This window comes from Clarias gariepinus, chromosome 11, assembly GCF_024256425.1.
Source record: "Clarias gariepinus isolate MV-2021 ecotype Netherlands chromosome 11, CGAR_prim_01v2, whole genome shotgun sequence".
Lineage (NCBI taxonomy): Eukaryota > Metazoa > Chordata > Actinopteri > Siluriformes > Clariidae > Clarias > Clarias gariepinus.
In genome coordinates, this window is record NC_071110.1 from 26525065 (window position 1) to 26541832 (window position 16768).

Below are 16768 nucleotides of genomic sequence, written 5' to 3' on the forward strand. Positions count from 1 at the left end.
TGGTTCAGAGGCCATTCAGAATGACTTAGAAGCAATTACTAATTATACAAAGTGTTGTTTAGGATGACATAATGTTATTAGATGGGTTTTCTTGTTGAAAGTGCTTCCATGACTGGTTTTGATTGTGGATTTTGGCAGGCGGCTGCTCTCTCCCCTCTATCCAGTACCGCGGACCGTACCGCCAATTTCACCTGTGCTGCGACCGACTGTTAGTGTAATTAATGATTACTGAAACCCACCACCAGTTTTTTAGGACGATTTTTATACTCTGTGGTATTTTTGCAGACTTTTTCACATAATCCTCCATTCCGCTAAAATACACTAATTTCTTACTTCTTTTACGTTTTAAACCTATAACTGTAAAAAAAAAAAAAAAAAAAAAGGGGCACAAAAGATAAAGAAATTACTCACCCTGTACCTTATATACTAAGTAAATGTTTGTTACAGATGCTAAACCTTTGCCAAAAGAACATCAATTGAATCTGGCTAACAATTAGCTTTCTAGCTAATACACTACTAGCTAAATCCTTAATATCTTAACAATATGATACCTGATAAAGCAATAATACACCAATAGAAACATGTGAATTGGTAACAATTTGGCTATATCAATTCCAAAAAAAGTGCACAACAAATAAATATATGTAGAATTACTGAATACGAAGAGCTTGTGTTATGGTATAGCGGCACGGTGGCGCACTGTTGCCTTGCATCTCCAGGTTCTGGAATCCGTACATGCATGATGGTTCAGATTCTCACATGTGTGTGTGCATGTGTGTGTTTGAGGGCAGGAGGGCATGACATACTCATGTACATGGAATGGCAAACATCTCTGCAGTTAAGGAGGCAGCTGGTATGGGAGCTAATGCTCAAAATCCACAATTACACTAATGTAGGATGAAAACCAGATGACCATGGACTATATCAACATGCTAGGGTTACCATGGTCAGGGTGAACACACACACACACACATATATATATATATATATATATATACGCATGCAATCTATTAGTAACCTACACTGTGCAAACCTGCGGCTTCTCGGTAAATAATGTGTTTCTTAAACCGTGCTTAAAACGCAATAAGTGAGGTTGTAGACAAATATCTAATATAGTATGTTTGTACATATCAGGTTATGGTACAGTATAGTATAGACAGTACCATATAATTGTATGTAATATTAAAAGTGTGTGTTAAAATCTGTAGACTTTAATTAATGTTACATACATACCGTTGTACAATACTATAGAAGTAAAACCATTATGGTGCATAAACATGTATAACATATTTTAGCCTGTTATGTGGCAGCGCGGGTCCCCTTGCACCCAAAGTTCCATGTTCGAGTCTCACCTCAGGTTTGTGTGCATAGAATTTGCATTTTCTCCCCATGCTTGGTAGATTTCCTCCGGGTACTCCGGTTTCCTCCCACACTCCAAAGACATGCAGATTAGGCCAATTGTAATTAGGCTAATTGTCACCTAATATGTATGTGTGTATATACTGTATGCATGTGCTCTGCGATGGATTGGCACCCCCGTCCAGGTGTTACCCCACCTCATGCCCTAAGTCTCCTGGGATTGGCTCCAGGGCCCCTGTGAGCCTGTATACGGGATAACATATAGACGATGATTGAGTGATCCTGGTATGCATAGTATTCCATAGTACCATACTTAAGCAATATCAAATTCAAGGTCAAGCTGTTGTATTGAATATCAGCATGGCCGTGATGCCGAAGATATCACAACCATGCTGATATTCAGCACCACAGGACAACCTCAACTTAAAATAATTAACAGGTTAAAAGTACTGTAGTTTTAAAATCTTTCTGGTACTATGTAGCCCAAAGTTGAGGAGAATCCATGGAGGTGGTGGACAGTCCTGTAAATCTCAGTGGTAAAAGTCAGTGGTTCTCAATCTTGGTCCTGGAGGAGACCCTGCTTTGGACACTTTTGTGTTTTTTTTTTTTTCAGCTAGCATCACACTGATTTAACTAATCAGCAGTCTTTTATGAAATGAAGTAGGTGTGGTAGAGCAGGGAAAACACTAAAATGTGCAGGACACAGGGTCCTCCAGGACTGAAGTTGGGAAGCGCTGTCCAAAGTTACTCTTTATAACGTGCGTTCAAAAAGACCCTCCGCAGTAGCCATGTTAAGTAGGTTATGGGATAATATTTGTTTTATGAAACTCATTTAGGCGTCAACGCTCTAATACTCTAGTACTGCTCTAGATCATGGGTTAGAGAGGCATTTAGAATTCGCCTTGGGATAGAAGCTAGTTAGCTTTGTAGCTCACATTAGCTTTGGAAGAAACAATGAATGGTTCAGAGGCAATTCAGAATGACATAGAAGCAATTATTAATTAGACAAAGTGTTGTTTAGGATGACATTATGGTATCAGCTGGGTTTTCATGCTTTCTTGACTGGATCGAATGTGGATTTTGGCAGGCGGCTCCCCTCTATCCAGTACTGCAGACCGCACCGGCCAACTTTCACCCATGCTGCCATCGACTGTTAGTGTAATTAACGATTACTGAAACAGCGGTTTCTAGTAAAATTTTTATTCTCGCTGGTATTTTTAGACTTAATGTACATAATCCTCCATTCTGGTTAATTACACTAACACCTTACTTCTTCATTTGTAACCAGACCCTACTGTTAAGCTTTTTGTTAAATGTCTAAAAACTGAAGTTCATTGCACTTGGAGAGGCTGGTTTGTTGGACATGACTAGGAAATGAGCTAATGGCTCGGTCTTTATGACCTAGTTTCAGCTGCCTCAGCTTGCAGAGACAATGGCACGAGCCCAGCAATCTGTGCAGTTCACCGTGTCAACCTCCCAAACACACCATACACTGTTGTTTTTAACAGATACAAATCAAAAGCTGGCCGACCGGTTTGGTGTAAAAAAGAAATTTTTCCATGAGTCCATTAAACACGTGATTCATACACAACACTCTAGATTCATGACTCTGTATTCATGACTGTATCCGATTAGAAGAGGCGACCAGATGGGTAGCTGTGGTGAAGTTCTTAGCAGGAAGGGACTCATTATTTCAAGGGAACTGCCGCTGTCGTTTCCCAGCATCTTTTAAAACAGTAGGAGAAAACAATGCAGGCCATGGGCAGAATAATTACAGCTGCTTTATTATCTCCAGGCCAGAGGAGTGCCTAGCTAGCAGCACCCCCTTGTGGCACAGAAGTTTACATATCACAACCTGCAGGCTTTAGTTGAAAGCCATTGGAACCACTATGCAGCAGCTAACCATCAATCCCTTCAGGTGTCTGACCATTTAGTTCTCAAGAACAGCTCCGGATGATGTGTTTTGCATGCTTTATCTTACAATCTTTAAATAATTTTATAATTATATGAGGGTGGCATGGTGGTACAGTGGGTAGTGTTGCTGCCTTACAGTTTCAAAGTTGCTGGTTTGATCCTGAGCTTTTGTGCATGTGCAATTGCGATGCTAGATGCCTGTAGTAGGTGAATTAATGTGCATGCTTGTCCATTCTGTCTTTTTAAAAAGTGTATTGTTATACTTTCATCTCAGCCCTGCAGAGGTTATTGATGTCAACGAGTGATGACTTGGATCTTTTCTTCACATCTTGAAAATAAAATGCATGATAGTGATTTTACCAGGACGGCATAGTGGTGTGGTTTTTAGCACTGTTGCACCTCCAGGGTCCGGGTTTGATTTCTGTCTCTGTGTGCATAAAGTTTGCATGTTCTCCCCGTGCTTGGTGGGTTTCCTCCGGGTACCCCGGTTTCTTCACAAAGACATGCAGATTAGGCTAATTGGCATTCCCAAGTTGCCCATAGTGTGTGTGCCCTGCGATGGATTGGCACTCTGTCAAGGGTGTACCCAGCCTCGTGCCCTAAGCCTCCTGGGATAAGCTCCAGGCTTCTCGTGACCCTGAAAACAGCATAAAGCGGTATAGACGATGAGTTAGTAATTTTACCTCTTTTTTTTTCCTCAAAACAGCTCTCTGGTCTTTATGTTGGTTTATCCTTTTTTAAAAACAAAAAAACAAAAACAAATACCGTCTTAACCAGGCCTTAAACCAGGAGTATACAGTTAAAGGTATTAACCATTTAAACAATCAATCCAGCTTAGCACATTCGAACAACAAGAAAATCATGTCAGTGACGTGTTCCAGTAAGTTTGATTACTGGAAAAATGGGTGGGTTAAAATTAAACGTGGCTTAATTATGCTCTATATTGCATAATACATCTATATATAAACATCAGGAAATGAAAGTTTAAATTCGGGTCTGTTATCTCATTCTTCTCTTTTGATCAAAAACCAAAATGTTTTCAGTGTAAGGGGAAAAAAAACCAAATGAATTTACTTTTTCTGTTCCATAACTTTACGAGCGGACGGGATACAGTTCATTACCAAAGTTTGCATAGGATATGATAGATAGCAATACAGTTGATCCACAGCAAAAAGAAATTTATTGGTTTCAGTGCTGTCTCCAACTTCTTTTGTATGCTCTTAAGAGCTTTAACAGACACTGCTGTCTTCAAATTAGGTCTGGAGACACAGATTTTCCACGCACAATCCATGGCAGATGCTACCTTTGCCATTTACAAAAAAGGATTTTCACATGTAAGCATGACGGTTGTACTAAATGTAATGCAAAAGTGGACATTACATTACATTCAAGTTGTACATTTTGGTAAGGTAACTCATCCTCTATATAAAGGTTCTATTCGACATAGTCTCCATCACAAGTGATGCATTTGCACCATCATTGAACTCAACCCTTAAATCCTCTTTCAAAATGTACTTTGATGCAGTTGATTGTCTTTAATGCTGATTACTTCTTCTTTTAACCTCTGTGAACATTTCCTTTGCTAATTCGGTCATTTCCATAAACATTGCATCAAATACATCACTTGTGATAATGACTATGTATATGTAGTACTATTGTACTACAAAGTATATATATATATGTATACATACACGCTTTATAGTATATTCTACTTTGCACTACATATTAGTAGTATATTAGTATTATATGTAGTACCTTCATATAGAAGAAGAGTTGCTTTGAAATAAAAAAAGTTATGCCCACTTTTGCATTACTCTTAGTACAGCCTTTTACAGTACATCCATTTTCATATTTGTCTCCAATTTTCCCCGTGATTTAGTCATACAGTGTCTAACACCCCTATCAAGGCTACAGACATCTACCGACCAACAAGGGTGAAGACTACCACATGCTTCTTGCAGGAATTTTAATGCCAGCTGACTGCATCTTTTCACATCCTGCCGGTTTGGCAACTAGTTTCTTATGATTCACAGGTCTGCTGGAAGTCTACCATAAATTTCTGTAGGCCTATTCATAAGGCAGCCATAACCATGCTTCGACAAAGGCAGTCAAGCAAGATACAGCGTGTACCCAACCTACAGCGTGCTAGGAATTGCAACAGCAGCCACCACAGTGGCGCCATGTCATGTCAACAGTAAACAGTCATCATTCCACTGCACGACAGTCCTTAAAAAGACGTCCAAGCATCCAGTGCCACACCAAGCCACAATCTGGAAACCGTAGCAATTCCAAGCAAAAGTGGGAGCTGAAAAGAAAGGAAAACACTGTGGGTATTGCTCATAAGGGTTCGTTGAACAGCTGAAGCATGAAAATGAAGTAAATCATATGAAATGGCCTCTCCAATTACAAGATCTCAAAGTAACTTAACACACATGGAAGATTTGGGACTGACATGCTATACAACTCACTCCACTTACAGCACCACTAACAAACTGAGGATCTATCTCTTGAAAGAACAGTTCTGTTCAGTACAACTCATGGGACTTTAGGAATCTATGCCAAGCTGCGTTGAATACTTGGCTTTGTTGTTTATCATTGCATATCTAAAAAGTTTAGACATGCACTGTACAGTAAAGACTACACCCAGATAAAATGTTAGGCCTTTTATAGTCTGTGTCTTTCAAAAAGCTCTAACTGGAAGGATGTAACAATTAATGTTTGTTCCTCCATGTCTATGAACAACATGCCATAAATAACACACATTACATCATGGTCGATCATCTGTTGCTTTTATTATAGATTTCAAAGTTTTTTCAGTTCTAAAAGACATGAAGAAACATTACTTAGAAAACAAAGTTGAAGACTAACCTCATAAAATATTACATCTTAACTCATCCAACTTTTTATTCAGGTTACAACATAAAACATATATATTTGTACATATATCTAATATTTGTGTATTATACATAATGTAGAACAGTTTTATTAACTATTAATCCAGTACCGGACATAATATTGTTATATTAATATAACATTATAATATAATAATGATATACGTGTGCTTGACACATTCAGTAGTTCAACTATTGTAGTTATCCATCCTACATAATACATGTGCTAAGAATGACCAGTTTTGTTTCATAATGGTCGGAATCTTTTAAAGGCTTTTAATCTTTAAAGGTTAAAGTCATTATGTTATACACATTCCTGGGTTACGTACCACCAAATGGTCGTTTACAATTTTTGTTTTGTGCGCAAATTATTGCTGTAGCTGTTTTAACTTCGAAAACTTCTTTAACTTGCGGAGTGTACCATCAATATAAGAGTGGTGCAATATATTTAATAACCTACAGCTAATTATCCTTAATGTTCTACAACATTGTTCATTCTGTTTAAATTCATTTATTTTAAAATGTACATAAAAATTAAAGTAGTTCATGAATGATACAGCATGTCAGACAGAATGTAATCAGACAATGATTGACAGGAAGTTAAAAAGGAAGTTTCCCCTTTATATTTTATAACACCTCAAGATAGGAATGAGGAAATGCAGTAATAAACTCTCTAAAAATCTGTATTTTCCAAAGCTAAGAAAATATTTCATAATGAGCAACCTAAAATAAATTAATCTGCTCATTTACTGATTGATTTATGTAAAAAAAAAAAAAAAAAAAAAAAAAAGCGAGAGAAAAGGATGTTAAAACAATGTCCTCATCACTAAAAATATAGAGCATGTTTTTTTACGTAAAGATTGTCATGTCCAGTGTTAAGACCTACTAAGTTCATCACACTTACGTGCTACATAAAGAATAATATTAAAAGGTGTTACATCAGAAACTACAGAAGGCTTGTAGTTTTGCTGGGCACTTTTTGCCACCTACTGGGTCCAATATTCTGCTATCTTACTAATTTCTCAAAGCTTTTTCCAAACCCTTGGTGTGTGGGACAGGTTAAGTGACAGGATCGGAGTGTAGATATAGTGGTGTTCAGTAGCAAAGAGAGAAGGAAATGGTTTTAGTGGTCACTGTGGACCTCCTCAGGAATGTGCTCCTCCGGCAGTAGCTCTTGCTTGTCATCCAGGAGCAGGAGCCGCTGATGCTTCACACGACGCACCGAGATCACGAGCAACCCAACAAGCAGCACGACTGACATGATGGCCAATGTAGTGACCAGGAAAAAGGCTAAGAAAAAAAAAAAATTAAGAAAGGAATTAGAAAAAAAATAAAATTATTTTGCAAATAGTCATAAGATAAAGGAAATTATTAGAAAAAACAAAAAAATAAAAATAAACTATCATACTGTCTTTACCTGGAGTCCAGCGACCTCTGTGTTCCCCGTGCTCCCCAAATCCCCCTACAGGAACAATGCATACTCATTACTACATGACAAAAGTAAAACAAGCAGACAACCACCATTATTGTTTATAGAAATTTGCTTTTACATACAGAACAAGAATTTATTTTGAACTATGGACACTATTGTGTGCAATTCCATGCATCACTTTTGTTCATTCTAGTTTCTAAAATGACTTGCAACTGCTTTCTAGTTATCCTTTGGTACCAACATCCAGACATCCAGTAGCACTCTTAAAATGCATGACATAGTCAAGAAGTAAAAGCTATAAAAACTGGAGCCATTAACGCATTTCTTTTTTTTTTTTTTAAACACGTAGCCCAGCACAAGATGTACCTCTCAGTGCAAACACTCACACTCCAAATGTGAGCTATCAACACTGCAGTCCTATGAAAGTCTGTTTTTAAAACATCAATAAGGCATTCCATCTTCCAAGTTGGGGGAAAAAAAAAAAATCTTTTTCTGCCATCACAAAACTTGAAACAGGCAATAACGTGACGAGCTGAACCAATCACAGCGCTCAGCATGAGGTGCCAGGTTCCAGTAGCTTCCTGATGCAGACCGCACCACGGTTCGATGGAAGCAAGCCCCACGCCACCATTCTCAGGAGGGCCAGGAATCATTTCTCTGGAATGCTCACAGACTCAAAAAAAATGAAGTGTGAAAAACAACCCAAGAATCTGTAGAGCTATTCCCATGAGAATGTGCCCTACAGATCATCTCTTAGACAAACAAGGACAACTTTTTTTTTAGCCAAGGCCATTTTCTCAGAGGCAAAGTGTGTTTGCACCAAAGTTTTGAGGGGTTGTTGTATTAACAAGTGCAATTCTGGAGGAAATGTCTTCCAAGACTTGGGATAATTTATACAAGCCTGGTTCTCTGACAAAGAAGGTGAACACTAAGGTACACAAACATTATAACCCCTACATTCTTTTTTTGTTTTTTTTTTTGTTTACAAGAACAAGCATTACCCAACTTGCCAAAGTATAGATTATGTAAAAAAAAAAAAAAACTGAAGGATAAATTTTTGGTGGTTTAAAGAAAATCATCCTGCTTGCAAGTGAAAACAGAGAAAATGCATGACTAAGAACCACCATTAAAGGTGTTGCCTTATTTGTCCTTCAATGAGTGTGTTCCTGTGTGTATGCATATGAATTAATCCCAGCACTCATTGCTTATTTACACATACAGGTACATTAGAAGGAATAAAGAACTACCAACTAGAACATTATTAAATAGGTCAAGGTAATACCATCGGTTTTATTTAAAAACTGCATCCCTTTATTTAAGCATTTATTAAACCCTTCAACTCTATGCACGATCTTCTCTTACCCTCTTTCCCAGCGCAATTGGACATGCATTCCTCCGGGGTGCTGTAACGGTTCTTGTTGCCTCTGCAGCCTCCGTAGATGAACTCCCGGCAGGACTGAGTACGCGGCTCATAGTAGAACATCCGGAAAGCGGCACGGCATGGTCCAGCATCAGCGGGCACAAAGCAGGCCTCTGTGTAGCACACATGTTTAGGGTTTACTGATGTTAGGACACAATTCATTTTGCATTTACATAACTGAAATGAGTCATTTGATGGAAATAAGTTACCTCGATCCTCATCTGTCTTCTTGGAATCCACAACTTTCACTATGAAGAGAGGTGATGAAATTATTAACCCAATCTTCAAACAAGAGATCAACCACCCACAGGCTGATGCATGCTGTTTCGGTTAACAAGCTTCAGATCTAAATGTGCAATCTAAATAACTTGCTGCCCGCCTGTGTAGGTGTACTCATATGTACTGATTTTCAATACATTTTTAAACGTGGTGATGGGGCGAGGCAGGGCAGGGGGCAGCAGGGGACTGACAAGGCAACCAAAGAAAAAGTCAACGATTGCCAAGTGAATTAAATTGCCTCTTTCTGCGATGAAAAGTACCTTCCAACATACAGTAAACACCATATACATACCTGTGCAGGTGTTCATGCACTCCTCCTCAGAGTTATAGTTGTTCTTATTGCCACCGCATCCACCATATCTAAAGCGTTTACATGTGCCACTTGTGTAGTAGTAGCGCACGATGGAGGCCCTGCACAGCCCAACCTCTGCACCAGCCAGGCACTTCTCTGAAAATCAATAAATAAGGTAAAGTTTCCATTTGCCTCACCACCACCCATCCTGGGCGTCAACAGTCCCCAGGTACTAATTACTGCCCTTTAAAATTTAGGAACCACAGAGTTCAAGTCTTTAATTTGGCTACAGCGTATTATAACTTTTCATTAAAAAGTCAGAAGAATACAAATGCAAGTACAGTACATGCTAAAGACATACTAAAAAACACACACCTGCATACTCTTCTGAAGACATTTCAGGCAGGGCAGCGTCAGATTTATCTGAGGATGTAGACATGAGATTAAGATGTTACAAGATCAAAATGTTGCACATTTTTTGTTCTTGTTTATACACTGCTAATTTTTCACATAAATGAAGACTGACTGCACTCTCCGAGTTTGAATTCCTTTCTATACAGTATGTAATTATATCCTGCATAATATATACACTTTATTTTGGTAACCTTGTAAATATTGTAGATTTTAGAGCTTAAATATTTGTAAATATTTGTAAAAAAAAAAAAATTAGAGAAGAATATTCTGTTTATTTTAATTGTACTCTCCGGCACAATTTATTACTTGTAGAGAAATCCTTCTTTTTACGTGTCGGACAGTTGTTTATGTCTATGCCCGACTGTGAAGACAATTTACCATATTTGTATATACGTATACACACTAATTCAACATAATTTTAATAGTAAATCATATGTAGCTTTATGTATTTCACACTCAAATAACATCCCAAACTACTTGAAGAGACAAAAGCTATTAGATGAGAGAAACAGAGGTATACTTTGTTACTGTACTTAAATACACTTTTCACATATGTGACTTTTCTGTGGAACTGAACAGTTGACATTTAATTCATCACAATTAATTCAACCTTTGATCCTGAATGAAAAAAAAAAAATAATAAACAAAACATTAATTCACTTTTTACGTTAGCTAAAAACGAAATATTAAGGTACTGGTGACTTTAGTATTAAAGCAATATTAAAGCAATTTAATTTACTGGGCTAAAATAAGTTACCTGCGGTCTCCTGAGTCAAGGACTTTCTGGATTTTGAAGACGCAGAAGTTTCAGTAAGCGCATTACCTGCACACAAGAGAAAATTTGTACATATGTAAACTTAAAGATATATTTTCTTTTCACCAGTCCTAAACTTCATGACTTTAGTGCTACACGAAGGCCTAAGAGCAGTTTAGCAGGATGATACGGAATGTCCTAAAATAATTATATGATCTACAACAAGAAGGATTAAACAAATCTTGGAAATTCCTAAGGTCATAAAATAGCTTCATGTCGAACTGCACTTCATTCAACAGCCATCCACATTCTACAATTAAAAGTGTCAATAAAGTAAATGGGCGAAGTAATAAATCTTTGTTGGTTTTCTTTCAGCTGCTCCCATTAAGGGTTGTCCAGGCAAACCATTCAATTCACACAATTAACTAGATGCCTTTCCTAATGCAACCATCATATTTTTATCTTTGCTTATCTAAGGGATTAGCACTATCTATGGACACCCTTTCAGTGGCTGGGTTCGTGGCACGTGAAATCAAACCCAGGTGAGAATCTGTTCACTAGACTGATTTGAATATCCAAAATTACCTTCTGTTATGAAGTCATTGTTAGCTCTATATTGCAGTGAACAAAACCCCTTAATACGTAGTATGGGAACACAATTATTTACAATGCAAGTGTGCTCTCCAATAGCTTTCAATAACACCACCCCCGTGCATCCGTGTGATTCATAATCCCTAAGTAAGAGGCTGTGGAAAGCTGATACTTAAGCCAGCTTTGGGGCCCTATTTTTACTACAAAGCTCATCATGTTTCAGTTAATCATTCCCAAAGTCACTGGGTGAGACACTCCATTTATCCAATTAAAATTTAAAATAATTTATGTATTTATTTTTTTTAAGGTAGTGTGTAAATCTGTAGTACATTTTGTTTACAATATTAAACTACCATTCATATGTTTATTGCAGACATGGCACATTGTTTTACAGTGTTTACAAAGATTTTTTTTAAATATTTTTAGTCATAATTTGTCTTCATTAAAAATTTGCTTAGATTTTTATCAGAATCAAACTCTGGCCATGATTTGTTACACCATAAAAGGAAAAAAGGGGGAATCTTTCCCTGTATAATACTACACATTAGGCCACATGTTGTACAGTCAGTTGAAATATCGAATCTAAACTTATTACATTTACTCTGCTTCTTACTTTTTGAAATCTAGTAAAGAGCACCCCATAGTGGCAGTACAGTCAACTACTGTAGTCTATGCATCCTCAAAAAATAAAGAAAATGGTTAAGAGTGCACACACGGAACTAACTCTAAATGCATTTCCCAAACAGGTTTCTTGAGGAAAGTAATCAACCCATGACAGAGGACAAACAGGTTCCTCTGTGTAATGTGAAACTGCCTGCACCGCACTTCCCGCACTGTGGTGGCCAACTCAGCGCTAGCTTTGCTAAAACAAGAACACCACAGCATTGTGTAAAGCAGGAAGAAGAGATCACAGTGTTTATTGCCCTAGTTAATCATTAAGTTTGACGGACATTTTCTTTCCACAAACTAAAAGAGAATTGAATATAAAAAGTATATTGAACCAGGGACTAAACCAAACCGCTATCATTTTACACACAATAAATTTTTTTTTAAAAAAGGCCACAAACGTGTGTAAAAGTCGCATGATAACACAAACTTTTCCTCATCTCTCAACAATGAACGAACAGCTTTGGAATCGTCTGCTTTACCTTTATGTTTTTTTACAGTAATTAACTTATAATAATTATAATACATCAGCCACAAACAGGTTTTTAAGATTAAATTATACAGCTAAAGATCTGTCTTTTTACATTTTATCTGCTGGTTAGACTTCATGTTTACTCGTCAGTCTTTCCTCAAAATGAAGAGAACAAAATGGCTGGATAAGTAGCACACAAAAATGCATCTTAAGCAAGATTCTTATTCACTGACGAACTTAGTGACAGTTCACTAGACCTCTAATCGACAAACACTAATCAACTACTTTTTACTTGGATTTATTTTACAATAGTTTACCACCTACAATAATAAAAAGATTATTTCTTTTGCAAGACTGTTTTGAATTAGGCTGCAGTCTACTATTGTAATTGTGAACACTCTGGGTCTGACTGGCTTTTAATACATTTTATTTGGAGACATTAGTCATGGTCATTACCGGTTAAGTATTTGGCAGTTGCTAAGATTCTCTTCAAAATTATCATATGGAAAAGCTGTTCAACAGGGCAAAACGAGTAAAAGCCCAGACACACAGCATCTAGGTGGTACAATGATGTATTACATCACAATGATGTACTAAAATCCTGTTTTCCAGTAAGCATCAAGCTTTTACCAAATTAAAAATAAGTACATTAATCTGCCCAAAGAAGCTGTGTGTCAATACAATTCTATCCTATACAAGTTGTATAGAATGTCTACACAGGAAGCATTTCCCACTGAAAATTGTTTGTATAAAATAAATGATACTGCAGCAAGAAACATGATCCAATTAGGTAAAATATTGAATTACCCCAAACGAGATTAATATTTTATTCCCTCTTGGGGTAATTCTAATTCCATGGTCTTTGCTGATTTTCTTTCTTTTTACATTTTCAAACAATGCTGAAAGGATCCAAAATAAGCAATAATGAAGCGTTTATAACGGCTCTAATCTGAGGTGCTGTTAATTAATAAGCTGGTAACTCTAATTGAACAATTTCTCTGCAGCAGAGCCAGTTATCATCATGGTGCTTGATGGGTTTTGCAAATGCACTTGACAATACTGTTTTAGAAGATCTGACCTTCGTGTCTTAAAATAACTGTTGTTACTAAATTACCTAAAGCCATGCGTGTCATTTCATAGTTTTTAAATATGGAAAAAAGTTGTATCTATATATATATATATATATATATATATATATATATATATATATATATATATATATATATATATATATATATATATATATATATATATTTTTTTTTTTTTTTTTTTTTTTTTTAATGGTACTATACATTTTTCTAAATTAAATACATAAAAATATTATTGCATTGCGAGGCATTGGTTACTCAGTGGTAGGGTTCTCGTATGACATGTGGAAGGCCTGTGTTCAATTTCCCCCCAATGCTCTAACTCCAGTCACTAAATGCAGTATCAGTCCCAAGAACAAAACAAAAATGGGAGGGTTGAGTCAGGAAGAGCATCCGGCAGTAAAACCTGTGCCATAGTCATGTACGGACTGGATGGTCCACTGTGGCGACCCCTCGACAGGAGCAGCCGAAAGACCAACAACAACAGCAGCAAAATTATTGCTGCATTGTACTAAAAGGTTGCGGGTGACAAGCTCCTCATGAAGCTTCTCAATCACCAAGGATCAGCAGGTATGCCATTGCATCCAAAAAGTTACATTTATCAACAAAATTAATTATTGTAATAGTCCACAATGACTATAAGGAAAGGAATATTCTAATGTTTTCATTCATTGGTAGACTTGCATTAAAGAATAACCAAGTAATAAAGATGTGAAACCATTTTTTTGCAATTGAAAGATGTATAATGCAGGTTTCATAGCTAGCTAGAACTTATCAGGCACAATATTAAAGTGTTCAAGAAACAGCTCATCAGCATGACGATCTCAAGTTTCAAAGGTAGATTTTTTTTGGTTTGTTTCGGGTCACTCTTGTTTTGTCCTTCAACATGACCATTCCATCTATAATTTATATACATCACTTATAATCGTGTTCTGGACTGAAATTATATACTTGTTCACATTCATCATAACTGCCGTTCAGACATTTACCTGTTACACCACCACAAGCATTCTGACAATCCTCCACTGAATTAAAGTTGTTACTGTTTCCGCCACATCCCCCGTACACAAATGCTTTACAGGTTTGGTCAGTGACATCGTAGTAGAATCGAGGGAAGGCTGCGCGGCAATGACCTACGGCTTTTTCCAAACGACAGTAATCTGAAACACACATAGTAAAGGGGGTTTAAACAAGTAAACAACAGTATTCCAGCTGTTGCATCATGTTTTTTATTTTTGTGCTTTTGTTTTATTTGGTCGTCACCAAGGATGTACCTTGCAATCAGAAGGCTCTGTAAGAAAACCGGTTTATCAAGTCGTTTAAGTAGGAATGAAGCAGGACAATGAGAAAGAACACCACAGCTGCTCAACAACATTCTTTTGGAAGGGATCAAGTTATGATTGACTTCAACTTAGTTACACCCTTATGAATTTGTAGAACAGTCTGTTGCCAGTCTGATCCTTGATTCGATTAAATTTTATTTATAGTGCTTTTAACAATGGTCATTGTTTCTTCTTATTGTCATTTCTTGCCATCGTCGCCCCCGGCTCACTCATCAGGGACAATATGATCATTTTGATTTAATATATTAATTTCCCTAATTTTTTTTTTTTATATTGTAAAGCTGCTGTTGAGTATACCGAAACGTACTGATAACCAGATCACAGGCAGTGGTGACAGTTTTATTCATTTTAATAGTACAGGTTACCCTGTTTATGCTAGTCAATCAGTTACTCTAAAAACTTTGTTTTATCAGAACAATTAATCAAACGTAACAAAATATAAGACAAAGTTGTAGCTTTAAATACATCTATAAATTTACATTTTTGTTCTGAAGAAAAAAAAACCCACTATTTTTAAAAACTTTGTCAGCAAACCAATGTACATAATGTTTTGTTTCTTTTAAAAAAAAAGTTTTATAATTGTTATTAGCTTCTGTTCGATAGCTCTCGCATTGCTACGAAACAGTCAGTGTTTTTTAGCCTCCGTGGCTCTTTATGTAGTATTTTAACCGACAGTTTGAGAAACGCAGAATCGCTTTTTAATAAGATTTTTTTAGAAACGTAAATGAATCACTACTTTTACAATATTCACTATTTAAAATCTGTCAGCAAAGTAATGTACATATTATTCTGTACATTAAAAAACGTTTAATAATTGTTAGCTTCTAGTGTTACAGCATATGGGTGGCGCGTTGCCACGCAACAATCCGTGTTTTTTTTTTTTTAATAATTATTATTCTTTTAGCCTCAATGCTTCTAAATGCAGAATTTCAACCTGGAGTTTGAGAAACGCAGATTCGCTTCTAACGCTTTTATCGAAGTTCAGTTCTATTAAATGTTATAGAAGGATATTCTGAAATAGTACTGAAGGTTTTATCTGTCTGGGGGAAAAAACGCAAATAAAAAGTGCGTTAGAAGAAGTGTGTGTGTGTGTGTGTGTGTGCGTTTTTATCGGTGTTTACCTCTTGAGACGTTGGTCTTGCGGTACACTTTGGAGCTGGTACTCGCTTCGAAGACACAAACATCTTTTCCGTCTTTTATACAATTCAGCAGGAAACACTGGGGAGATCCATCGGCAGGAGTCTCGATCAGAGCCAGCTGGCAGTCGTCTCTAGTACAGCACACGTCTTGGCACTTCTGCACGTCCGAAATGTCGACCAGGTGATCTTGGTTGGCCAGGGAGTCAGGGCTCAGACCTTGGTTCAGCTCGGTGAACTCACATCCATTCTGCCCCTGCACTAATCCTGTGCCTAAAAGGCAAACCAAAGCCAAGACAAGTACCCTAATCATGTCCCGAGGTTTTATTTTATTCTTCTCCTCGACAGTAAATACTGTAAGAGCTGCTTTCGTCCCAGTTACAAACCTCTCTTTATTGCCTACAGGTGTGTTCTTCCGCTTGTTACAGGCTAATTACTTCCTGATATACTGACGTCATTGTTTGTCTTGATAAGACAAGAATGTTTTTTTTTTCTTCTCGGCTGTTTTTTAACCTAGAAATTTCGTAAACACGGTACAGAAACATTTCTCCACTTTTTGTGACATGTCTGAAGTATTTTTAAAGCGGCTACTTCTGTCTAGACTTTTAATAACCTTTGAGACTGTAGTTGCTATAATCATCCAGATGATGGCGCTCCTTATCTGGTTAATTTTTACTATTTTACATCCAGTATACTGTATTTTATTCACAGATTTTT

General features: G+C 37.0%; 1 protein-coding gene across 1 annotated transcript; it reads right to left on the minus strand.

The window, feature by feature from the left end:
- Positions 1–6040: 6040 nt before the first annotated feature.
- spint2 (serine peptidase inhibitor, Kunitz type, 2) lies at positions 6041–16488 on the minus strand. Its single transcript, XM_053507978.1, has 9 exons — positions 16037–16488; positions 14562–14732; positions 10759–10824; positions 9963–10010; positions 9588–9743; positions 9226–9264; positions 8959–9129; positions 7582–7626; positions 6041–7454 (listed from the first exon to the last, which is right to left on the minus strand). Exons 1-9 carry the CDS (start codon positions 16362–16364, stop codon positions 7288–7290), a joined length of 1191 nt encoding a protein of 396 aa, XP_053363953.1. The 5' UTR covers positions 16365–16488; the 3' UTR covers positions 6041–7287.
- Between the last annotated feature and the right edge of the window lie 280 nt (positions 16489–16768).